We start from the raw sequence: 27273 nt of genomic DNA on the forward strand, positions 1-27273 counted from the left end.
AAGAAAATTAAAGAATGTCGAACAGCTTCTACCACAATACCAACCAACAAGAAAACATAAGGTCAAAATGAAAATGGGAGTTGAAAGCTCCCAATGAAAAGAAATGATAAATGATTTGATAGTTGTACATTGTGTTCTTATATTGAATCGTCACAAAGGATAAAGTTGCATGCCAATTGAAAATCTTTAACATTGCCAACAAACTTGCTAGACAAACACCAAAGTGATCTTGGTTAAAACATATTTTCCTATATCCATTGCAGATATATAAAGTAGACATGTTCCCACAGTGGACAGCCAAAGTTGATCTCAGAGAAAAAGGAGGACTGGGGTTATCTAGTGTAGTATACTGTAGTGTGGTGTGGTGCGGTGTGCTGTGGTGAAGTGTAGTGTATTGTCCTGTAGTGTTTGCTGCATGGTGTGCCTGAGGCCCTGGGCTCCCTCTCCAGTTTAGCCCACTTAGAGAAGCTGAAATTAGAATATCAGTTGCCAGATTTTAGGAGGGTGATGATGGACTGGGATTTGCAATCTCAACTACCAAGGGATTATCTCTTCTATAGACATTTGGTGGGTTGCAATGGGCCAAATATCTCCAAGTAACTGCTAAAGAGTAATAGATATGTTCTCAACACACAGAAAATAAAGAGATATATGCCTGAATTGATGGCTGTGCCAGATACCATCTTCTTCAGCAATGTGGTCTGACCATTGACTTCCAGAAAGGAAGGAAGAGCAATGGACGCAGTCTTTAATGATTGGGGAGTGTGTATGAGACTCAGTGATGAGCAACTCCAAACAAGATAAAGCAAACCTGGCCCTGGGCTTTTCATTGGGTAGTATATTATGTTCAGAGGAGGAATTGTCAGAGCATAATAGGGTATTTTCATTTAAACCTCCTTTATATGGGTTTGTGTATTATAAAGCTTCTTAAATTGTAGGCTTACAGGTGGCCTTTCAAAAGTCTGCAGTCAGTTATCCCACCTCCATACTACTTCCTTGTCTTAGTGTTGTTTTGCTTTCTGGTCTGCAGCACAGGTGTGGGAAACCAACTGGGCAGACCAAATGCAGACATGGTAGATTGTATGTATCCTAAGCCCACTGTCTGGTATTGACCTTGATTGAAATGCAATTACACTACTTAGGGGGTGGAAGAATGTAGCCTTGTGCATGGGAGGTGGAAGCTGGGGTTCCCTGACACCTTGGAGTCCATTTGACAATGAAAACCACAGGCAAAAGTAGAGAATGGAGGTTCTGAATTCCATGGGCCTATGTTAAAGAGTCTGGGGACAGGGAACCAGGAAATCCTGGACATCCAGACAGTACTGGGTTGCAGGGAGTTTATAGCAGGTTAGAGCCTGCTGGCCTGCAAGGAGACCAGGCCAAGAGGTTCTCAGAATCTTGGACATGCAGGTACTGCTAGAAGTCACAGAGGAGCTGAGCATGTAGGAGGCCAGCAGGCTGAGAACTAGCCCTGAAAACAGGGAATGGGGAATTCTGGGTTAGCTCAGAAGTGGCTAGTCCAGGAGTATTAAGGGGCCTTCTGTTGGAGACTTATATGGCATGGCTCTGTAGGCAAAGGCTTTTTCTCCATATAACCCACAGTTGGTTTGATGAGAGAGACAGTCCTTGGTTCTAAACTGTTTATTGATTGTTTTTCATGGAAATGAAAGCATAACACGTCTTGAGGTTAGACTAGAAGGTAAGTACCTTCTGAGGAAGCAATGTCCAGGAAGGGAAGCTTATTGACTAAACCCTACCATCTTCTAGGTACCTCATTAGTAGGGGGAACCTTATTCTGTTCTAAATGACCATAGGCCATGTTCCTATGTAGAGATTTTGGTCCCATGAAAGAGGCCTTTTAGGAAGCAGGTGACACTTTTGCCATCTACTGTGGGTCTGGGACTTCCAACCCACTCAACCTTACCAAATTCCTGACATGGTGGTCTACTGTCCCAGGTCTTTGAGTTTTATTGATGTGAGGGAACACCAGGACCAAGGCCACTTTTCATTGGGACTGGCTTATAGGTTCAGAGGCTCAGTCCATTGATTTCAAGGCAGGAAGCATGGCAGCATCTAGACAGACATTACTTTGGAGAAGAAGCTAAGAGCTCTATATCTTATTCTGAAGGCACCAAGAAGACTGTCTAACTGGTGTTTAGTAGAAGGGTCTCAAAGCCCACCCTCCACACTGACACACTGTTTCTAACAAGGCCACAACTCCTAAAGGTACCACTCCCATGATCAAGCATATTCAAGCCACCACAGCCCTCTGCAATCTCCCAAGATATTTACCTCACTCTGTCCTACTGTTTTCCTTTTTTCTCCTTCACCAATTATGTGTTCTATTATTTTCTTGAAATATCCTCCTATAACCCAACACTAGTGCATTACCTTTTATGGATACTGCAGTTTAAATACACATCTCTAGATATTCAAAGTTACCATCCACATAAGACACATCATGTAGTATTTGTCTTTTTGGGTCTGGGTTATATCACTCAGAAAGATTATTCATGTCTCCATCCATTAACCTGTAAATGTCATTTATATTGTCACAGTTCATTACCATTGTGTATATGAACCATATATTCATTATCCTTTCATCAGTTATATTTACGCCTGGGTTGTTTTGATGTCCTGCCTATTGTGAATAAATCAGTAAGGAACATGAGCACACCCAGGTCTCTGTCTTAGGATAATGCCTTTGGCTATATGCCCTGGAATAGTGTCTGAGTCTGTGTTCTCTTGCTAGAAAGAGACACCAGGACCATTAGGTCCTTTTAACGAGAGCATTTAAATGGGGGCCTGCTTACCATTTCAGAACTTTAGTACATTTTAGTCTTGACAGAATCATGCACAGGCAGACATGGTGTTGGAGAAGTAGCTTAGAGTTCTGGATCTGGATCTGCAGGAAGCAGGGATACTGGCCCTGAGCTGGCCTTTGAAACTTTAAAGCCCACCCCCACAGAAGGCCACAGCTCCAAATTCGATCAAATCGTGCTATACCCTGTTGACCAAGTATTCAAATCTATGAGCCTATAAGGGTTCTTCTCATTCACACCACCACAAATAGTACAGCTGGTTCATATAGAAGATCTATCTCTAGTAATGTTTTCCAGAACATTTCTCCTGGTTTTCGTAATGACTGTACAGGTGAATATATGTTCTCTTACCCCACACTCATGCCAACAGTTGTGGTCCTTAGTCTATTGGTAATAGCCATTCTGACTGCAGTAAGATACAAGGTTAAAACTATTTTAATTTGCATTTTCCTATGAGGAAGGATATTAAATATGTAAATACATATCTATGATCCATTTCTTTCTCTTTCTTGAAGATTCTGTTCAGTTCAACAGAACATCAGAAGTGAGTATGTTTGAGACAGGGACTCTCTAGTTAACCCTGCTGTCCCAGAATCTAGTACATAGACCAGACTGTCCAGAGGCTCATGCAGTTCTTCTTGCCTCTGCCTTCTGACTGCTGGGATTACAGGTGTGCACTACCATGTACAGCCATAGAACATTTTGAAATGTTTAAATTTATAATGTTTTAATATTTAACAGGCAGGTTTCCTGGTGTTTGGTTTTAAACACCATCCGATTGTCTAGAAATGAACTCTCTGTCATATGTACACTTGGTGAAGATCCTCTCACATCCTGTAGCTCATCTTTGCATTGATTAAGAGTTTCTTTTGCTTTCTTATTCACTGTTTTATTGCTAGGACACATCTTGACCAGGATAACGTATAAAGAAAATATTTTTCATCTGAGATCTTTCCTGTATCCCCATAGGAGAAGGGGCAGAGAGCACCTGGGCCTGGATGTTTTTCTCAAATGTAAAAAATTGCTTGATACTGAATTGTGAACTACACACTGTGCTGGAGTTAAAGTAAAACACCACATTTCTCCAATAGTCTAAATGTTTATATTGAAAAATAAGTGTGTATCAGTTTCTGAATCTAACATTGAACAGAGGCCTTCTAAGGAGCCTAGCAAACTTTGAAGTGAAGGCTCTTATTATTTCTGGAGTGAAGAATCCTTCCTTGGCTCCCCTTGTGAACCCCTATATCTGGGAATCCCCAGAGAAACCATCTCACAGGAAATCCATGCACACTGAAAAGATACTGTAATCAGCAAGTGTGTGCTTCATGCAATTCTTCCCAAGGGTAAGCATTGAACTCTAAAGTGGATACTCATGAAGGAAAAAACAAAAGCAAAACCAAAAACCAATAGCCCTGCTATGTGTATGGCTCCTTAGATACTGCCATCCTGTACTAGTACTTCATCTCGGAGACATCGAAAGGACACTGCATCTTTTCAGCCAAGCCATGACATACACGCACACCCATACACACGTACACATACACAATAAAATTGGAGCCTGCCCTTCTGTCCTAGGAGAGGACAGGCCCAGACCCCTCTGGATGAGTTGCCATAGAGCAAAACAGAGGGCCTGGTTCCTAGATAATTCAGGAAATGGCATCCTGAGTCACCTCTCCATACCATAGAGCCTCTAGGGGTTGTTGTCAGGGGTCCAGGATCTACTCTGCCTAGAGTGGCAAGCTAGAGGTGGACAACTGGGATGGGGAGGAGAGGGCATGGCAGAAATCCAATTTCTTCAAAAGAGGGTAACTCCACAGAAAGTCTTGGAAATGATCACAGAAGTGTAAAACTGGATGAGACATAGGAGAGAGCCTGAATAAGGTGCAGGATGGTTACATACCTACAGGTGGTTTTTTAATACCATAAATACCATCAGGCTTGACTGTCTTTATGATTACACATTAGGGCATTCTACCCATGATGCTTCATTCATCCTACCTGCTGCTGCTTAGTATAGTGGTCTTTGATCTTCTGGCTGCCTTCATTACATAGTATTTTTGTTGCTATGTTGCATTCTTCCAATGCAGTCTGATCCCATACCAGCTGTCTGTTCTCACTCCTCAACATCCTGACTTTGTGCTGGATGAGCTTAGATTCAATCAGGAGGTGGCAGTTCCTGAAGCTGAGCCACAAACAAAACATGGTGATTACAGGCAGCATCCATCCATCTTCCTCCCATTTCTCCAAGCACCATTCCTTCATCATGGGCCCTGATCCCCAGACAGCCCCAGACAAGTATCCAGATTGGCCATAGAGGGATATCAAATCCAGAGGACTGCCACTTTCCAGAAGACCCAAGATACTTTTGAAAACCCTGACACCAACAGGGACTCATGTATCTCTCAGAAAAGAACATGGTGTCTATATGTGCTTATGAGTCTGTGGTATTAAAAACCACCTGTAGGTATAGGGCAAAATTCTCTAGGAGTGAAGAGACCCAGCATCATACTATCTTTCTATGTTTCTCCTGGAAACCCCATCTATGAATCTACTTTCAGAGCTCAAGAGGTCCAAGGTTCATTGATATCTCCATCATGGTAGAAACCTTTCAATCTTGAGGATACTGTGTTGGAAAGGACAGTGACTTGAGGGGCTCCCAGACTCTTCACACTTGGTCAAAATGACTCTAAGATGTTAAAATCTTAGTGCCTCATTTGAAGGAGGCAGGCTTCCTCTTTAGAGATTAAGAGTATAGAACCTGAGCCCCATGTTAGTTCAAAGACAAGGATTGTCAGACATATCCTGGACCTAGTTCTTGGGTCATGACCCTGTTAGTCACTCACCAGTAGAACTGATTTTCTTTAGTCAACTCCTTGCACTTGGACAAGGCCTCACTGATGTCCTGGGGCATTCTCTTCAGGTCAGTCATCACCTGGTCATGTTGCATCTCAAGCATATATGTCTCAAAGTTGATCCTGTGGGAGGGCATGGCCCAAGCAACAAATTGTCCCATGAACTAAGGATACAAGGATCATTTCAATTCAAGCTGAATCATGCACTACCCTACCCAATATATGCCACTGGACCTAGCTCCTTGTTACCTTTTCCACTTGTTGCTTATTAAAATTATTGCTCTTCAGCTTGGGCCATTAAGCCCAGGGAAGAAAAGGCAGGGTGCTGATCTGCTTCAGCTCCCTGAAGGGGTTTGAAAGAATAGACTAGCTCTCCCAGAACTTTCCAGGAATCTGTGTCACAGGCCTGGGTCCACGTTAAATCTGTATGATTCTCCTCCTGGTTTTAGACAAGGAATTCCCAATCCTTGGTTCTATTGCTACAAAAATTCCCAAAGGACATAATCATATCTACAGGGAAAAGCCTTTATAACACACCAGGAGATTCCAATGTGCATTCACGGTGAGCACAGAGGTCAAGTCCTCTGCTACTCAGAATGAACCTCCCTGGCTTCTTCACTGTTATTGCCTGGAAATGGAGTCTTGCAAAACTCAATGATATATCACATGACACAGACTCTCTAGATCTTAAGCTGCACTCACAGGAACACACACACACAGGAACACATACACACAGGAACACACACATCCACAAACGCACTCACAAGCTCACATGCAAACAGTATCTCTCTCAGTCTCTGTCTCTCTGTCAGTATCTCTCTCTGTCTCTCTCTATCTCTTTTACACAAACACACACACACTCACACACAGACAGACGCAAGACACAAGACACACACACACTAGACACACAACACAATCAGAATGCCAAATAATTAAAATGATTTGGCTTTATCTGAGAGTATAATGAACAAAATTTGAGAAAAGCAGTGATGAACTGCAGCCAATCCAGTCATACTGAGAGACAATATGTGGGACACCCCGCTCCAGCTGTTGACAGGACCAATGGGATCCAAATTATAGCCTGGTCAATTATGGAAGGGATTGGCTATAAACAAACTTTACCTAGCAACTCCCACAAACCAACACCTGTGTAAGCTTCTCAAATGGCAGGATGAGAGATCACACATTACTATCTTCATCCCCAGACTGTGATTCATGCCACAGCCTCTGAATTACTTTTGGAGGAATGAAAAGTGCCTGTAACCCCATCTCACTCTTATCTGAACTTGAAGTTCTGTGTCGACAGTCCAATCAGCAAAATTAATTTGGATATGCAGACAGCCTGGAGTTGTAGCCACCTGTGGTATGAGGGAATCTGGGCTTAACAGGGATGGCCCAAGATAGTCAGCAGAAAACTGGGCATAAAGACTACCTGTCATTTAAATCCTTGTTAGTGTAATTGGCCAAGATTCCCTGAAGTTCTTCTCTGGCATTTTTTATGTTCTGGAGCTCTCTTTTGAGCTTCTCCAACCTCTCACATCTCTTCTCCTGCTCATTGATGGTGGGGGTTTGGGGTGATGCCTCCCCAACAGAGCCTGTAGGTAGAAAAACACTAGTAACCTTGTAGAGATAATAGGGCAGGGAAAGGGAAACCATGCTTTGTCCCACACAGAAGCCCGAGGAAGAGGAAAATCTAGAGACACCTAGAATCCCTGATAGTGCATCATAGGTTTCTTCAAGCTGGGCTCCTCAGCTAGGTCCCTGTTCACAACCACCATCACTAAACATATGCCTGACTTCCTATTGTAATCGCCCTAGCCCTGAAATGCATAAGCTGCCCCAGGCAAGAATAAATGGATGGCATTGTCAGCTCATATCTGACAACAAAGTCTGTACCTCTTAGCATACTAGCCAACATTTTACTAGTCTTCTTCAAATGCATGATGAGAGCTCGTACACTACTACAGGAACCCCAGACTATGAATCAGTCCACATCAAGTGTGTTCCATACCAAAGTGTCTGAGACCTTGATTCATAGGCAGGGGAATAGCCTTCTCTGTTCTTGGCATCACAAGCTCATGTAACCTAGAGGAAACTATATTAAGATGAAGTACATGAACACTCTATCCTGAGAACAACACTTTTCTATTCTCACAGAGCTTGCTCTGCATAATTTTCCATTCAGGAGGAAATTAAGATATCTCAGCAAAGAAACTGCAGGCTTTTCAATACCAGGCTGTCTGTTAAACTAATCATCAGACACTCTTGACTCTGGTTCTACCATTGAAGAATCTGAAGGATCCAGATCATAATCCCTATTCCTGGAAGGACCAGCTGAAGCCCACATACTCTAGGCAGCTCCCCGAACCTTGCCCAGGACTCACTGTGCCATCTCCATGACCAGTTGTTTCTTGCCCTTTCCCACACTGATGGGCGGCTGGACTCTTTCTGCCTTACTCTGGTGTCTGAGTGTATTCTATTCTCTCTCCGAAATACCCTGAGGAGCATGGACAACATGCCTCCTTGGGAACCCATGAGGATCTGAAGGATACCCCACAAGCTGCTCTGGTTACTACAACATTGGCGACATCACAGAAGATTCTAGGGTTCTCTTGGATACAAGAGATTGTCTGGGAAGTGACTATAGATGATGTCACTGGGAAATTCCATGGCCTAGGGGCTTACCAGCTTGCCCCATCTTGACCAGTTTCTGAGGTGCCCTTTCCTGGAGATTCTCTTTTGCCCCTTGGGATACCTCTTGGCAACTTCTCCTTCCAAAGCTAGAGATTTCTCTCTGCTTCACTACAAGTCCAGTGCATTGAATGGGGAGAGTTTGTTAGTGCATTGGAATGGGTCGCTCATCTTTGTTAGGATCCTTTTATGAGGGAGATTCTTCTCCAATATAAATCTACTTCTGGGGTCCATTCATGAAACAAACAGTCGATTTATCCAGGTGTCTTTGTTTCCCAGAGGCCAAAAACCTACTCTTGCACCTTTACTCTTACACAAGTTGGATTATATGTTTTAGACTGCAACTGCCTTGGGAGGAGACACTGTTTCAATATATTGATCCATGTGATTTCACACAATCTCTGATTTACAACCCCTTTTCTTTGCAATGAAAACTCCCATGTACTTGGCAATAGAAGAAGTCACTACAGGGGCAACATCAAATTGTAAATTTTATGTCCCTTCTTCCAGAGCTAAAATCTTACATTCTCTCTATCTCCTAAACAACCAGACAAAATAGGCATCTCTGAACAAAGGCCAAGAGGGACATTGAATGGCTGCTTCCTGGTCCCATTAGCTCTCACTTCTCCAGTATCTACCTTTGTAAGTTCCCAGTTCCAGGCCTGAGTCTGTTGGGGGTTGGAATATGATCCTGTATTCATGATATACCTAAGACTCAATTGGATGGATAGGGGATGAATGGCCTTGGGTCCAGTGAAACCTCCATTTTAATGGATTCATAATTTCAGAAGGGGCTCTCTTTGGCATTGACATCAGTGCCTTCTTTCTGCCTTCTTGACCTGGGTGTGCTGAGTGCATGGTAAAATGCCACCTAACCTCACAGGTGTAAGAGTGTAGATATCATGCAAAGCCTTTCCACATTGATTGTGTTGTCTTTGGCTACCACCTTCGGTTATGGAATATCACTACAACAAGGCCCAAAGGTGTCTAGGGAGATGGTGGGGTAGACAGAAGTGTACTCTCTCTCTCTCTGGTAGTCAAATGAAGAGCCTTTATGGAGAACTGGAGAATATGGCTAATGAAAAAAAAATAGTTATATTTTGGCTAGCTGATGATATCTGAGCCTACAAAGCTATGGGGCAGGCAATCCAATAGAATAGTATAGGGATGAGTTCCTCCCTGTATTGGGTACAATAGGCCCAAAGTAAGAAGGAGGCTCAGTCCCTGAACTCTTCTGAGAGATTTGTAGTGTTTCCGTTAAGGAACTCTTCTTTACTTTCATGAGACCAGAACTCTGAGGTCTGCATATACCATGAAGGTTCCCATCTATTCCTAAATCATTCACTGTTTATTGACAGCTTTTGGCTAGGAGTGCTCTGCTATAGTTTGACACAATTCAAAGGGTGTGGTATAATTATTGGTCAAGTACCTTGAAGAGCTCCTCAGCTACTCTTTTAGAAGTTTCAGACTAGTGGATAAACGCATAGAAGGTTTCATTAAAAAAAACAAAAACAAAAAAAAACCAAAACAAAACAGCATGGACTCTTACTCTCCCCCACCAGAACACACATCAGTGCAGTCAGTTTCCCACATTTGACCATTGTTTGGCCCCTCATATGTTCTCACTTCTGGCCGAAGTATCTGTCTTTACATGTATTTTACTATTAAGATGACATATTGCTTGGAGGAATTGAGCCATGCTGTTAAGTCCAGTTATACATACCTTGTTATGAGCAACTTAGAAAGTAGTGTGTATGCCAGTCAGGTAGTCTGTTGAAGGTTTGTTTCCAGAAACTTAACAGTATTTCCTGGCAGAGTGATCATTCCCTCTGGTGTCCACCACCAAATTTTGGCTTCAGCTATCTTTTAGATATTTTTACATCCCTTATTTCCCCTTGTTTATACAATGGATTCTCAGGCTGCACTGGGTCACAGTATGTCAACTGAATGTCAGTAGATTCCACTGTTTTTTGTTTGTTTGCTTTTTGATTGGTTTATTCGAGACAAGATTTCTCTGTATCGCCTGGCTGTCCTGGAACTCACTCTGTAGACCAGTCTGGCCTTGAACTTAGAAATCTGCCTGCGTATGCCTCTCAATTTCTGGGATTAAAGGCATGTGCCACCATGCACAGTTTACACTGATCTCAAACAATTTTTGGCATGCCAACTCAGTGACCTGATTACTTGTGACCACAAGGGGGTCATTAAGTTGATGTGCTTTGCCTTGAAACCAAGAGTATCATGGAGGAATTCAAAGAGTTTCCAGGAGAGCCAAGAATTCCTCTTTGTTTTTAATGTTCTTTCTGTGAGCAGTGATGAGCTCTCCTTCTCCATAGATCATAATATCCACGTATTTATTAAGTAAAGCATATTTACATTCCTGGTAAGTGATGACAGGTCTTTTCTTTCACCATAGATTTGGTCTATATATCTTGGGGCCAAATATTTTCACCTGCAATATCTCCTGAAGTCCCTGTGTACCTGGTTCCATATTTAATTGAGTTGTTCCCATCCATGTAGAACATTCACTCAGAATCTTTCATGGGATGTGGGGGTGTCCAATATGTTGAGACGGATCTGTTTCTTCATGTTTGTTTCCTCATACAATTATTGATGAGCTTCTGTGGGTCTTCATCTGTCAAGATGTTAGCAGACATGATGACAGTGGGTTTTTCAAACTAGACTCCAGGATAGTCAAAGAGTAGGACTTTGACCCTTGCTTTGAACAGCCAGAATTTTGGTGTTGCTTTGAGAAGAACCTCAACTGCATGGGGTGATGTAAATATAAGATGCTGACCCAGAGAGAACTTCTCTGCTTCTTTCACTAGATAGTGGGAACCACCACAGCTCTAAGACAAGAGGACCAGCCTGAGGATAAAGGATTCAATATCTTGACAGGTCTATTAGAAACTTCTCACAGACCTAGTATAGTACTTCAGTCTCACCCAAGGTGCTCTTGAGGGTCATTGCTCTTCATTTGGTTCCCAGGCTCTGCTGTTCTCTGGGCAAGATAATAAGTTTACTCAGTACTAATAGGACCTTCTTTGAAGGAACAAGGATGTGGCATACAATTGGCTTGGGTAGTCCAGATACAGCCTTTTTGCACATGATACTTGATTGCTTAGTTCAGAGGATATTTGCTCTTTGGGCCATGCTCTTCCACAGGATGAACATTGAATTCACCATCATTAAATCACAACATGAGAAGACAATGTTGGATATGGAAAAAAATGACCCAGTCAATAAGTGATATCATAGAGAAGTACAAGGAACTCATAGAAGATAACTATTCCTGCAGGTGAGTCCCTGACACAGGTAAGGAGAAACACTAGGCAGGGAATGCTGGTGGCCTTCTAGGACTTTGAACAAAAATAAGGGCTCTAGTTCTATACTACCTGTTTCTTTTTTCTTTTTTTTTTAGAAAATTATTTATTATATGTGTAAGTACACTGTAGCTGTCTTCAGACACTCCAGAAGAGGAGGTCAGATCACATTACATAAGGTTGTGAGCCACCATGTGGTTGCTGGGAATTGAACTCAGGACCTCCAGGAGAGCAGTCAGTGCTCTTAACCTCTGAGCCATCTCTCCAGCCCCACTATCTGTTCCTTAATAGGAGCCCTCCCTTGAGGCAAGGGTCTTGGATTTGTACCTCTTGGACTCAGTTTTCTTCAGTGTGACGAGTGTCCAAGACACTCCAAACTTTCTTCTTCCAAATTCAGGATCCTCTGCATAGAAACCATTTCCACCATGCTGGGAATATCAAGCAACCCTGAAACTTTAGGATTCTGACAGCAGATTCAAAGTTCTGGGATCCATGACAAAAATGGAAAGATTTTATACCTGTTGGGTCTTCTCTTCTCCCTCAGAGTGTTTTTGCCCTTTCCCTGCTGATTGTTTTCTGGTACCCAGACATATAAGCAACCATGAGGAACATTTCCTCTTCAGTGACGTACATGGAAAACTGTTGGTGTTATGGTTTTCCGAAGACCTTTGAGTCTTGTGGCATGTGGCTGATCTCTGCATTTGACCTACCTCGATTTGGTTTATACATGTTGGGTCTTCTCTTCTCCCTCAGAGTGTTTTTGCCCTTTCCCTGCTGATTGTTTTATGGTACACAGACATATAAACAACCACAATATTGGTGATACGGTTTTCTGAAGTCCTCTGAGTCTTGTGAAATGTGGCTGATCTCTGTATTTGACCTACCTCTATTTGGTACTGATGGGTATAGTGTGGACTATAGTCTGAGGCTGTCTGGGGATCAGGACTCTTGTAGGGATCCTGGTTCTTAAAAGAGTGGCAGAGAAATGTAAGCTTGCTTGAAATGACCATTTTTTGTTTCTTTGTTTGTGGATCAGCTTCAGGCACTGTTACCTCCTGAATGACTGCAATTAATTGAAGGAAAGAGTAAGGATGTTACTGAATGAGAACAGGAAGCTGCTGGTGGGGCAGGCTGAACAGGAAGCATCCTATGGTGAAGAAAAAGGTTCTGTGATGAGGCCAGCAAGAACATCTTTGTCACAAGTACCAAGCAGCAGCAGGTAGGGTGATGTGTATCAGAGGCAGATTGCCCTCATGGCTCACTATAAACAAAGACAGTCCAATGTAACAGTCCACCAACTTACCAGGCTCTTGCCTATGTCTTCTCCAACTGTTTATTTATGGGATCATCTACAAGGCTTTTTGTGGAGGTAGCCTTTATCAAGAAAATGTTAGTTTGAGAAGTAAATTTTTCTGTTCTACTAGAATCTGCAGTTCACTTGGGGAGATAAGTTGATTATACATCTCAACTCTATATGACATTGAGTTTGAAGGGTGCTGTGTTGGAGCCCTTCTTTAGAATAGTAGAGTGCTTTGCAGGAAGGTATAAAGGCCTTCAAAAGTTTTGTGGGGAACATGTGAGATTTCAGGTAGGAAGTAGTTTGCAGGGATGAGAGCTTAGTGGGATTGAGAAATAAGTGGATTTCATTGTTGCCTTTTGGAAGTTTTTGCCCCCCACCCCTACCCTTTCCCCTGTAGATCTTGATTCACACTGAGTGAGCCTGAGTAGCAGCTTGTCAGTCCTATTTTCTTTGAGTGCTGTTGGAGTTGGAGTTCCTGGGCCTTGTGGTCTGGAGCTGGCTGGATGAGCAGGGATGTAGGAAAGGCTTCTCACAATCTCACTTTGTGTGAGAGTTTTGAGACTTCATGAAAAAATTTCACTCTATATGCTCCTCATTCTGACCAAGAAGAATGTTGCCTAGATCTTTCTATTTCCCTAGTAAGAATACCAGAGATGTGTTTCTCAGTTGAAACATCTGCTCTGCATTGTCTAAATTTTTGTTCCACTAGCATGACAGATTCTTCCTTGTTTTTTGCTCCCTTATGATTTTATGGGTGTGTGTGTGTGTTTATGGATGCTTATGCCAATCTGTACCTTTGTGGGTATTGTGTAAGGCCGGTTAAGGACATCTGATTTTGTGTAGTCATTCTCTAACTTGGTTCTTTGGGCCTAGGTCTCTCAATAAACCTGATACTTCCTGTTGTTTGATGTCCAGTAGAGTTTTCATTTCCTGTCCACTACCAGGTGGAGATTGTCTCTTATTTATATCAACAAATCATTAAACAATAACACTATTTTTAAAATTAGTATAACATTTCTTAATTTTTCCTGCTTAGAGTTATTGCCTGCACTATTCTGGCTTTTCTTATTGGCTTAACCATGGGCATACATAGAAGCCTACAGTGCTCACTCTGCTGACATTGTTTTGCTAACTATATTTTGGGCATGGCTTTGTTTCAGGATAGATTCTCAATCAGAGTTGTGCAGAGTGCTGCATTTCAGAAATGTCACAGCAGGTCATTTAACTAGATTTCTCCTGACTAATTTTGAGGATGATTTAATATCATATAATAAGTAATGTGTTGAAAAGATCCTGAGTAATGTCCAAAAGTCACAGTCTTCCTCAGATGCTAAAAAGGACTCAGTGTAGGTTTAGTGAGAGGGCCTTGATGAGTCAAAACGGGCTTAGTGGAGGCTATAGGTAGAAAGCTCTTTCTTGGCAATTTAGTGCTGTGTTGTCCAGGATATCTGTGTAGAGCTTATAATTTCCTTGTAGGACAGCAAGTATTTGCATATAAAATATTCCTGAGGAGGAGATAAGTACAGGTCAGGGCTGCAAAGCCCCCTTAAGTCTAAGAGCCTTGTGCACATCATAGGTCCCACTACATGCTCATACAATAGAAAATATGCTAGATAAGAGCAAGAATTTCATTGTTGTATGTGTGTTTGTGTCAGCCTTTGTGTGGGATGTGGTGTGTGTGTTGGTGTGTGTGTGTGTGTGTGTGTTTGTGTACCAGCTATGACTCAGAGTGTTTATTCTAAGTTGTGTGTTTGTGTAAGGCAAAATGCCTTTGCAAGTGTTTGTGGTATGGATGCTTGAATATACAGCTGTGTTTGTGTGTGTATATATGTTTGTGTAGACGTGTAACCATGTCTGTTCTAGAGGCCAAGCATGATGAAAAGCCCCCGAGATTACAGACTGCACGCATAAAAAATCAAATACGGCAGTCAAATTAGTGTGCAACGCTACCTAGCTTCCCAGGAAAAAAAAGGACACAAAAACTCATGTAAAGTCAGACTCTCAACTGGCTAGTGGCAATAGTACTGATCCTCATTGAAATCCTTTGGAGAAAATCATCGGAATATGGTACATAGTGTTGAGGAGGACGTTGGTGTATAACATCCATGTGTTATGTCCCTTTTCTGCTCTGGAAGAATCATGAAGGGCCACTGGAATTTCAGGTGCCTCACTGTGTATTCTCAGCATTCCAGATTCTTTTCGTCATTGCCTGCTACCATTGCCTATCCAGCTACCTATACTCAGTAAAACGTTGCCTTATCATATGTCTTGGATTCTAATCATTGAGAGATTGAGTTGCATGTGGCTGTACATGCATCCAGCAGAATTCCCATAGCTGTGGTGCAAAACAGGGGTGTTTCAGGAGCCCCTTGAGGGTCATGATAATCTAAAGAACTCACACTATGTTATCTGTGTAGCATTCTGCAATTGCTGTTATTCAAACTCATTTTCTCAGTGTTAAAATCAGCCTCAATGGGGGTTGGGAGAAATGAGGACCTTCAGACAGGTCTGGTAGTATCAGGTAGGTGTTTGAGAAGTGAGGTTCAGAAAGTAGAAAAGAAGTCCCCTTTGACCCACTGATTGCAGAACAAGGAGTAGATATCCAGAGAGTCTCTAGGGCACATGAGGTCTGTACTGGTCCTCAGAGTAGTCCAGAAGAAAATGATATCCTGATGTCCATCAGCTAAAGAGTGAAATTGTACTATGTGATGCAGCCCTTTCATGAACTATTACTCAGTGTTAGATAATCCATGCAAGTATTTGCCCTTCAACAAGTTAGCCGCATCTTACTCAAAATATCCCTGACACAGTCACATTATTGGGAGAAAATTGTTCCATTTGTTCCTATTTATAGTGACTTCCTATTTTTCTGGGATCATACCTTTGGACACCTAGTCAGTTAGGCAATGACAAAGGGAGCCTCTAATGGAAGGAACTGTTTTCTTTGGGAAAAGACTGAAACAGTGAAGGAGAGGCTAGTCCAATACCACCATGTGATCCTTTGCTGGCAGACAAGCCTACTCTACATACCTTTTGGAACTTGCTAAGACAGATTGGATACTATGCCAAGAACCCTGATTCTGAGTCTGTGTTTATGAGGGGAAAGCTTATCACTGACTGAGCTGTCTATATGCTTTGCTCATTACGTACCTATCCCATTCAAGACTTGTTTTTTATGACTCCAAAATATCCTGGAAGATTTTTATAATAGCATTACCTAGGAAACAACACTAAACTGTTTACTGAGGTATACTGTGCTTGTGTTGTGTGAACACAAATAATTTGCATATTTACAGAGTGCTCTACAATAGTCTCAGATGTACAGGTGTGTTGTTATGTTCCTTCATGGCCATCACTTTTTAAATTCAGTTCCTAGTGTTAGAAATATTTTCAGTTAACACATTCTTGCTGATTATAGGACCCATGCAGTGCCTGTGGATTTTATGTGATATGTTTTCTCTGGTTATTTCCAGATATAGGGGTTGATGAGTGGTACCCTGTCAGGATCCTGCACTAGAGAAATAATCATAATCTTCGCTTAATTCTAGGCAGGTTCCCCATATGGCATCCACATGATTTTCTAGGTTGTTCACATCTCTCTTGAACTCAGATTTGGGCATTCCTACAATGTTAGTATTCAATATATTATACCTGGACTATTGGAGTAATAGTGTTTTTCTTTTAAATTCCAGTACAATGTGTAGTTCACAGCTCAGTTTCTAGCAGTTTTTAAAAGCTGAGAAATAATTCCAAGTCCAGGTGCTCTATGACACTTGAGGATGCAGGGAATGACCTCAGCCAATGATGGGGATGCAGGGAATGACATCAGCCAATGATGGGGATGCAGGGAATGACCTCAGCTAAGGATAGGTCATAATATATTATCCAGCTTAATAGATCTAGTGTGGGATGGAGAGCTGAATTGACAAATCCTAATCAGGCCGTTGTTCCTTCCTACACTTGGTGTGAAATACTCCAGCAGAAACTGGAACATGGAACAGACGAGGACAAGGTCTCCTTTGAAGATAACTTCTATAGGGGCATCTCTGCGTGAGCAAAACAAATATTTCATCTCATCCCCAGTAATCATGGCTATCATCTGTTGCATTTTCTTCCTTTACTTTTGTTTCCTTGCAATGAATAGCTATTAATTTCATCTGGGTTCTGGCTCAGCAAGAGTGAGCATGTAGAGGGATTCAGACATGTGCTGAGACACATCAAGAGCTGCTGGGAAAACAGGAAGATTCTGAGAGTGTAAATTTTTCTTGTCCTGATAGGTCATCAAGGAAAATTACAAAATCATTCTACAAAATTGCAAAGTCTTTGAGCCAAAGTCTGTAACATGTTTTCTGCTTAGTGTTGGGTGTCCTTATTCTTCAAACCCATATTCCAAAAAAAGGAGACCTACTTAATTTTCTCTTGTAAAGATTGTTACCAGAAGTAACTTATTTTCTACTGTGTTGCCAAGGACAGTCATGGGCTGTAAGTCTGTGCTGCAAAATAACAGCCAAAGAAGGCTCTTTAGCACAATTCTTGTTTTTAGATTTTGGTTTGAGCTTTGATTAATTTTGTTATTTGGTTTTCTTTTGTTTCATTAGAAGTTTTTTTGTTTGTTTCTTTGCTGTTGTTTTGTTTTGTAATTGATTTAATATTTTGATAAGGCTATACACTGTACATATTGACTGCCCACTTTTAGTTTCTATTGAGTAAATTGGATATATTCTAAGAATAAAACAGTGATCTCCAACTCTTCACTCTTAAGAAACTTCTTTATTCAGATGTGGTATCATCCTACTGAAATCTCACACCTATCAGACACAGATGGATATAAGTAAGGGGCTTGGGTTCCATAATGACTTCCCAGCCTGATTGAGCTACAAAAGTAATAGTTTGTACATTCAGTGTGTCTAGTGTGTCCAACTCTGTGAATTCCAACTACAAGATGGAAAAATTATCCATGCTGTATCCTTGCATGTCAAATATTTAGCTGCTGCTAAAATACTGTGGGTGATAGTGTTGAACAAATTAATGGGAAATATATCAGTATTTCTGAAATGTCTTTCAGGAAATAAAAACATATTCTAAGGGAATATAAAAGCTCTCAGAAAACACAGATATATATGCTTCTGCTTTTCTTCAAATGTTCTACCAGTGGTAACTACTACTAGAGATATTCATATTTAGGACCTTTCGAGTAGGGATTTATCATTTTTTGGTTAGTTTGTTGTTTTTCTTTGTTATGAGAGTGAATTTTGTGCTTGACAATACATTTGGTTCCTTTTTGGGTTTTTAACACAAACACAGTGTTTAGTTCAGTATTCAGTATACAAATGTTTTTAAAAGCTGAGACAAAATCCAGGCCCATATGCTCTATGAGTTTTCTCCTTCTTCACCACCCCCCCCCGTGGTGATTCTGCTTGTTATTTGGAATTATTTTATATTTATGCATGATTTGCCTTCTGTAGGTCTGTGCAACTTTTGCATGCTATTCCAAAAGGCCAGAAGAAGTTATTGGGTTTCACCTGGAACTAAAATGACAAAGGACTGTTAGATGACATGTGGGTATTTTGAGAAACATATTCTCAAATGAAGAGCTATCTCTCCATCCCCTGATATGCACTTTTGTCCTTCTTTGTGTGCTATATTAGGGGAATGGATCATACCTATAGAAAGTGGTTCTTGAGATATGTTTACTTTGTTGTAAAAAAGTAGAAGCACCCATTTCCTTTCAGAGCCAAAGCAGTTTAGAATGTGATTTGAAGTTTCTCTTGTGATAAGAGAAGCAGGTTTTGGGAGCAGCAACACCAGGTAACAGGGACAAATCATAGTGCAGAGCCCATCACTGACACTACCACAGGAAAGTGGGCAATGCAGAGAATACTTGCATAAGATAATGGAGCTGGTGCCAAGTTAAAATCCTGCAATTGCAGTGGCTTGGAAAATGAGAAAGAGCCTTCCCAGATGGTGCCTGAATGGAGTCCTCCATTTCTTTATAATAGGAAACATGGTATCCATTTGAGTAGCTGGTGTGTACTGGAGATCCAACCCCTGCTTTGCATGTTAGGGCTCTCATGGGAAATCCTCTACCAAAGCACTGAATGGGTCAGAGGTACTTAACCCTTAACTGAGTACTTCTCCTAGCTTTCTGATTCTGTACATTGCACACAATAATCCTTGTAAGAGTCCCAGTGTTTTGACTTAGTTTGACTGGCATATAGCATATGACATATTCCATACTTTATTATTCAGGACTACTCTCAAATGTTGTGTGAAACTAATTTCAGAACATCAATAACTTTTACATTTCTCAGGTCCAAATGTTGTCTCTATTTCATTTTCTAATAATTTCTTCAAAATGTCTTTGAAAGTTATGCATTAATCTCGAACTACCATTACTCAGTTATTATTACATTGTTTCCAAGATGAGAACACACAGCATACACCTGGGACATTTTGATCTGTGCTGTACTGAGCGCTTAAATCTCAATTTTTTCATAGTTTAAGAATCATTACATTAAGAAACATCGAGTTTCACAGACTACACTAGAGAAGAAGAAAAAAGAAACAGGAAATTCAGATATAATAGAATAATTATATACATCTAGGCCAGCTGAAAAGCAGTGATGAATTCTATACAGTGATTGTATAGGACTAAGGTTAAGATAAAGCGGAATTACATTTTAGTATGAAGAGCTTCCACAGGCTATTGAGATGTTTCTATCTCAGCCTACAACAGGCAGGCCCTTATTTCAAATGGCAGGTACCCAGGAGGAATGTGTCTCCTGCTTCTCAAGACCACAGACACCATCCTTTTTTACAAGTAGCTGCTGCAGGCTGCTGAGAGGTATCCATTTTGACCTGTTGTGGGCAGTCTCTCTAGTTGCATGCTATCTCCATCACCATTTAAATGTAAAAATGCAGAGACCCACAGGCAAACATTAGGCTGTGGTCAGAGAGTCTTGTGGAAGTGTTGATGGAGGGTTGTAGTAGCCAGAAGGGTTATGAAGCCACAAGAGGACCTACAGAGTCAACTAATATGAACCCTTAGGGGTTCACAGAGACTGATCCATGAGCCAACACCATGTAGGAATTTGAACTAGGACCCTTACTTAATGAAACAGATATGTAGCTTGGTCTTCATGTGGGCGACTAATAACTGGAGTGGGTGCTGCCTCGGATTTAGACTCTGTTACCTGCCTTTAGATCTCTTTTCCCTAGCTGGGCTGCCCTGTCTGTGCTCAGTGAGAGAGGATGCACTTATTCCTGATGCAACTTGATGTGCCGGGTGAGTTGTTACAGGGGAAAAAAGGAGGGTCACTTTCTCTGGGGAGAAGGGGATAGGGAATTGTGTGTGTGTGTGGGGGGGGGATTGGGACATTGATTCTGACTGGGAAGAGAAGGAGGGACTGTGATCAGATGGAAATAAATAAATAATTCAACGAAAAAATGCACACCCACTGGCTCTTGGAGACTTTCTGTTCAAGTATGTCTTTGATCATTTTCTTCATGGTCTTCTCTCCCTTCCCCTCCAGGCAATGCTCTACTCCTTCCCCATCACCTTTTTTTTGATACAAAGTTTCAGTAGAAACAATTTAAGCTCATCTGGACTTGCTTCCAAACAAATGACTCAGACTATGCTTATATCATTTGACTTTGACAATTACTGTGAGGTGGTGGTGCACACTTTTACTCCCAGCACTTGCAAGGCAGAGGCAGGATTTCTGAGTTTGAGGCCAGCCTGATCTACAAAGTGAGTTCCAGGACAGCGAGGGATATTCAGAGAAACCCCGTGTTAAAAAAACAAAAACAGAGACAATTACTGTGGGTTTGGTCACCCCTAATCTGCTTTTCTACCAGCTCACCTGGCTACCTCCCCAGTGCTGCACCCCAAATACTTGCTGTTTCTCCTCCATATGCACACAGGGTACCTCTTCTCCATGGTACATTTTCTCTTTTCTTCTAATTTCTCCTCTTATCTTTCAGTTCTCCACCCACAACCAGATAACTAAAAACTCACATATGTCTACTGCCTCCATTAAATACCAGTAGTCAATTTTATTTAACCAATGGTTTTAAATTAAGCAACAATATTTGCACAACAAAATCTTTTGCTAGGAGAATTCTCTTCTAGTTCCAGACCTTCCTAGGAACAGAATTTAGCATTACAATACATAGCAACAGATGGAAACTCAATGAAGTTCTTAGAGTAATAAAGGTGACTTAAAATTTCTTATGTAGTCAAGGATGCTCCTGAACTGATTCTGACCTCCTTTCCCAAGTGCTGGGATTACAAGCAATGTTGTGAGATGTCAGTAACTCCATTTTCAAGGGATATGAGGCCTTCTTCTGTGTCTCCTGACACCATGTACCCACATCATGCATGGAAATACATGGTGCAAAAAACCCATCCAAATGTGGGCTATGCATCTTACTGTATATGAACTGGTGGGACTATTTCCTTATGATAACTATGTTAATACTCTTCTGTTAGGCTAGTCAGAATCCCCAAAGCAGATAATTCACTAGTCCCCTGGATGCACTTGCCTTGGAGCTGAATGAAGGTCTGGGTTCCACAATTTATCTGTGAATATTTGCATTATCCCCTCCTACAACTACAAAGTCCCATTAACTGGTAAGCCTAAAACCTCCAAACCTCAGAAACTTATTTGACTTGATCCCGAATAAAAAACATAATCTCCACCAACTGTTTAGACTGCATTGATTTCATAGCATTCTGTCTTCCTGTACCTTTCCTGGCATTAAACGCAAGTGCCACCATACTAGGTTAGATTGTTATGTCTTGTAAGATTGGACTAGATCATTGGGCCATTGTAAAGTGATCTTCTGGTACACATAACAGGAAAGTAGGACCATATCACTGTCACGTGAGTGTCCATGGGAAAAGGTTGTACATGATTAATCTATGTGGGCTGAAAAGAGAAGGAGAATGTTCTTCAGAGGAATGAACTACAGCAATGGCTGTTTCTTCTTAACCTTGAGCCAACTCCACTGTGTATATTCAGAAGAGAAAGCAATTGTCTCAGCAGCAAATTCACAAGACAGTGACTTTCATCACTCTCCTTATGCTGCCTACACCACAGATCCAAAGACCTTCTAGTAGTGGGAATACCTTCTACCTGGAAAACTGTCAGACACTCTGTACTAGGCCTCTGCCTGCACCTCACATTCCACTGTCTACTCCCAGGTCAATTTAATCGTTTCAAAGCCTACTGTTGTTAGCCTGGGCATGTGCTTCCATCTTTGGGTCCTTTGTACTTTGCTACTGGTGTCTTCTTAAACCTAGGAGTGCTAGCACTGTAAATCATTTCACTCTGTGTCACTGATAACTGCTATTTTGTCAGAGGAATATATTAGCATATGGCAGTACAGGCGACCCGGAGCAGCTGTGCATCATCCAGGCAAATCATCCTCACTAAAGCAGACTCTGACATCTAGTGAGCCTTCAACAGGTCACAGGGATTAGTGCAAATTTCATCACAGTTTTATTGTCTCTTTGAAGTAATCAGAGGTAGACAATAAAACAAAACTGTAGCAACAAAGAAACAGCAGTGAAATAACAGCATCTACTACAGTTGGCCACACATGTATTGAAAACCATTTAGAGCAGTTTGGAACACATGAGGTTCACACCTCAGTTACAAATTCCCTATATCCATAATCCCTAACCTGCATTTCAGGTGTTGGTCTGATGCTGGCCTCCTTGGTTTCTCTAACTTCTGGGCAACAAAAGAAAAATAAAAAAGTACTGAATCTCTGAAATAGAGCACAGAGTCATATAATTACATGAGTGTATCAGATGGAGAGTTCTCAGTAAGTGAGCAGTGGGAAACTTTAGCTGCTAAGACCTGGCACCCCCACCTACATGAAAGTCAGAGGACAATGTATGGAGGTTTTTCTCTCCTATGATGTTGGTCACAGGGAAGGAACTCAGGTCTCTATGCCTGGTCACATTACCTTTATCCATGAGCCATCTCATCAGCCAGTCTCCAGAGATACAGAATTTAATGATCAATGTATTGGTATTTATATTCTGGGTTATACCCGAATTATGAAAACTTTTCCCAGAGAATATATCTACTCAATTAAGGGCAATAAATGGAGTCTGGGAGGGATCTATGAGGAGGGTGGCAGACTTTAAAAGCCTCCATGGAGCCTCACAGTTTTTTTTTTGTCTCCAACAAGTCTGAATGAGATGGGGTAATTTTTCCTTCTCTTTGACCTCCCAGTGCTATGATTGAACCTAATAAATGTCCATGCTCCCTGAGTTACATTCCAGGCCTGTAACTTTATTCATCTGTTACAACAGCTACAAGGCAAGTGGCAATTTGAGACTCTATAGTCAGTTTGGCTGCTACAAGATTGGTCCTTGAAAATGGCTGACAGAATGCTTTCAAGACTAGGAATATCTATCTGAAAGAGAAAAGGAAGTGTCTCAGTCCACTCTGCATACTCGGGACAGTTTAGTCATTTACAGATTGATGTCAAGGGCTGGTGAGATGGCTCAGTGGGTAAGAGCACCCGACTGCTCTTCCAAAGGTCCAGAGTTCAAATCCCAGCAACCACATGGTGGCTAACAACCATCTGTAACGAGATCTGGCGCCCTCTTCTGGAGTGTCCGAAGACAGCTACAGTGTACTTCCATATAATAAATAAATAAATCTTTAAAAAAAAAAAAAAGACTGATGTCAAGCTGTTATCTACCTGCACAAATAGCATTACTAGATATCAGGTAAGCTATCTGACAGGTAGCATTTACCAAAACAGCCAAGCACTACACTGAAGACCTACAAGTAAATAAGGCTCAGGACCCACCAGAGAATTAAAAGATGGACAAGAAGAGCCTTATCACTTGATAATGATTGGTTTCCTGTGTGTTTACAGGTGTCCCTTTCTGTGTCACAGTCAGCTTAGAAAGAGAAGGTGTCCAAAGGCAGTGAGCAACTTAACACATCCCTGAATCCTTCTCAGGCTTCTGCTTAAAAGCCCTGGTTTGACAGCACCAGTTTGGGGATCCAGGGGATTAATTCCTTCACACATTAAGTCTCTGACTCACAGTCTCAGAAATGAGATCTCTTCCAGGAGACCTTCACAAGCATGAAGCATCCACTGGAAGAAGTACTTCCTCAATAAACTCTGAGATCTAGTGTGGTTAAGATCAATATTAGCCATCGCTCTCCCTTCCTAGTCTTGCACATACATGCTCTCCACCATTGGCATGTGACCTCTATTTCAGGATCCATCCATGCAGGATAGTTTGAAGTTTCATCCCAAGACTGGTTAGCTGGCCTTAAATTTTTATTCCTTCGTCCACTTCTACTCACTGAGGAACTTCTCAATTCTGCATTTCATCGATTAGGCATTTCATGCCTAGTCTGCAGTGTTATCCTACATGAGAGGTGACAGATCTGCTTCAACCTTGACAATTTTATGGCATTATATTGAACCCACAAGAGCTCTGAATGGGTGTCAGGTAACCTAGGAAAATTAGCATTCCATCTTCAAGCACCTGAACCTATAGGTCTCCATAAACTTCTATCTTTGATTTTGGATGATCTTACTCAATTAAAAACCACACAATCTGGAAGGACAAAGAAGAAATGTAGGGTAGGGACAGGAAAGAAGGCTCTTCCATTAAGAACATTTGTTTATCCACCAGAGGACCCAGAGGGCATCTAACAATCCTATTAATGCTTCTCTGGGTTGAACACCATGCCCTCTTCTGGCTTCTGGAGGAATTGCATGCATTTGGTGCACAGATGTGGTCCTGGTGGGATTTCTAGACCCCCCTCTGGGTGCCCGTGGGGTCCTGCCCCCCCCCCCGTGTTCCTAGCTCACTTGCTTTTTGCTTGTTTTCTGGTACCAGGTGAGGGTTGCAGCAGGCAAAACATACTTATAATTAAAAAAAAATAGCAACGCTCCAAATTCAAACAAATAAAACCCAAAAGGCTCCAAATGTGTAGTCACACTAATATTACCTTAAAAGAAAGCCATGTCTCAACATGTCTGGGAAATCTCAACATGGGTAGTTGGAAAGTTTTTTTCTGGAAAGTCAGTATTTCTGCTTTACAGTTATCACCAATGCTGTATTTCAAGGAAATGAGAGGCAGATAGCTCTGGGTTTCCTGATTTCTTATGAACCCCAAATGAATATTCATTTCCTAAGAAGCTCTATAGCTTTAGAGTTGTAACTCTCAGAAGTAGCGACACAAGCGCTGCCCCTTTTCACACCTGGGAGACCCATGTTTACTGCCCCCCACCCCCACCATCATAAGGGCAGTTGCTTGTGCATGGGTTGAAAACTTAAGGACCAGTCCCAGTTAGCTAGAAAAGTCCTGAAGTTACTTTTTCAGGACAGGATGGGTGAAAGTGTGATGGACCTGCCTTTCCTACACCCTTGGGATCTTAGTGTGTGTGCGGGGGTGGAGGTGGGTGTGGGGGGCACAATACTTCTCCCCTTCCAGGGCCCCTCACTCTCCCACCTCTAGTAGCCCCAGCCCTCCCCTACCAGATGGTCTGTCTTCCCTGAGTATCCACCAGGAAGGTCCTCCACTTGGAGGCAGAATTTCATCTCCCACTAAGCTTGCTATACCCCAAAGTCCATTTGTGAGAGCGAGTCCCTTTCAAATGTCTCCCTGTAGAAAAACTGAAAGTAGAAAGAAAGGAAGCAATCTCCAAGCAGATGTCTGACCACCCCTACTCGCATAGTCACTACTCACAGCATTGGGTTACAGGGTCCTAGGAGCCCCAACTCCATTCTGCAGCCCCAAAAGGGTGAACAGCTGGTGCTTTCACTCCAACTTCCGAATTCCCCCAGGTCGCTCCATACCCCGCACGATTAGGACCCCATAGTCAGAGAGGGCAGCGGAGAACAACGATATAGGTATAAATATTGAGCCACGACATTGACGCGCCCGGCTCCTCCCCTCCCCCGCGCTCCGGACACACTCTAGGCTGCTAGGCATGCCCCATCTCCTCCTACTGCTTCCTGCGCGGCGCTTATTCCCGAGGTGCCCCAGCAATCTTTTCCTCAATAAGACTGCACGAGCCCTGCTGGGGAAGAAAAGTAACTTTTGTTTTGTTTTTGTTTGTTTGTTTGTTTTTCTGAGAAACCGGGCCGGATTAGACAGCCAGGGCGAGGGGGGTGGGGGGAGCTGGTGGAACCCGATGGAAGTCTCCCAGGCAGTCTGATCTCACTTTCTCCTTGTCCTCCTGTCTCCTCCTCCTAGGTGCAGAAATTGTGGGCAGACTCTGTAATCACTGAGGAGGGGGAAGAGGAGGGATCAGAGCTCTCCTGCAGTGACGCTCGGGGCGGTGACGTGGCTAGGCGGAGTTTCTTGGAGGCTGCTCCAGAGGTCCTTCCTTCTAGCCTGGCTGCCACGAGTCCAACTCCTTACCTCCCCGAGGCCTGTAAGGCAGCGAGTGCGCACCCCCGTTCCACTGTGCCCGCCGGCAGCCTGCAGCCAGCATGGAGAAGGACAGCCTGAGCCGCGCCTATCAGCAGTATGAGTGCATGACGGAGATCTGCTAAGGCGCCTATGGAAGGTGTTCAAGGCCCGCGACCTGAAGAAAGGTGACCACTTCTTGAATCTGAAGCACATGTGAGGGCAGACAAGTGAGGAGGGCATGAGGCTGTCCACCATCCGCGAGTGGCGGTGCTGAGGCACCTGGAGAATTCAAGCATCCCAATGTGGTCAGGTGAGCTGAGAGCCCTGGCTATAGGGTCCAGGAAGGTGCTGGGCAAGGGGCAGCTGGTGGCCCAACTAAAGTTAAGAGTTGAGTTTCCCCAGATAAAACCGGTGACCCTGCTAGACAGTGCAGAAAAGTTGACCTGCTGTGGTGGCTTCCAGGCAGCCAAGCTATTCTGAAGAGCTTTCTCTCTGTCTGCTCCAAGGGGTCCAGGGATATTGGGTGTCTTTTAGGGACAAAACCAGACAACCCCAGAAATGTCCCTCCAGCACTTAATTAACTTTTCCCGTCCATGGGGGGATTTTTGAGAGACAGAGTGAGATAGTTATCCAGCTTGCAGATAATTAGAAGGAAACTTTAAGGGTGGAGCATAATGTAAATAAAGTTTAAAAAAAATGCAGAAATGTGCAAGAATGTGTTGGCCAATCACACCCACAGTGGTGCCTTTTTTATATAGTTGTAAATTGGCTTCTGATAGTCTTAGAAGTTCAGAAGTTTAGAGTCTGACACCTAGTGTTAAACATTGTTTGAAAAATGTCTTTCAAGGCTGGGTACTGGGAACACTGAACCAGGAAGAT

The 27273-nt window shown here is 42.4% G+C and overlaps 1 protein-coding gene and 1 pseudogene across 2 annotated transcripts in view; one reads left to right on the top strand and one right to left on the bottom strand.

Moving 5' to 3' along the window:
• Window positions 1-27273, top strand: part of LOC115030353 (uncharacterized) — a 264511-nt pseudogene that overhangs the window by 23533 nt on the left and 213705 nt on the right. The gene's annotated exons all lie outside the window — the stretch shown is intronic.
• The window catches only part of LOC147001827 (uncharacterized), a 43973-nt gene that overhangs the window by 14089 nt on the left and 2611 nt on the right, over window positions 1-27273 (bottom strand). The window contains exons 2-7 of the mRNA XM_085829009.1: window positions 23588-23590; window positions 11311-11366; window positions 8059-8171; window positions 7107-7269; window positions 5666-5797; window positions 4821-5004 (exon numbers count right to left, since the gene is read on the bottom strand). Of these exons, the coding sequence (XP_085685135.1) occupies window positions 4821-5004; window positions 5666-5797; window positions 7107-7269; window positions 8059-8171; window positions 11311-11366; window positions 23588-23590 (651 nt within the window). The remainder of the gene's footprint in view (window positions 1-4820; window positions 5005-5665; window positions 5798-7106; window positions 7270-8058; window positions 8172-11310; window positions 11367-23587; window positions 23591-27273) is intronic.

Source organism: Mus caroli, unplaced genomic scaffold (genome assembly GCF_978045245.1).
Source record: "Mus caroli unplaced genomic scaffold, Mus_caroli_1 scaffold_12, whole genome shotgun sequence".
In the NCBI taxonomy this organism is placed as follows: domain Eukaryota; kingdom Metazoa; phylum Chordata; class Mammalia; order Rodentia; family Muridae; genus Mus; species Mus caroli.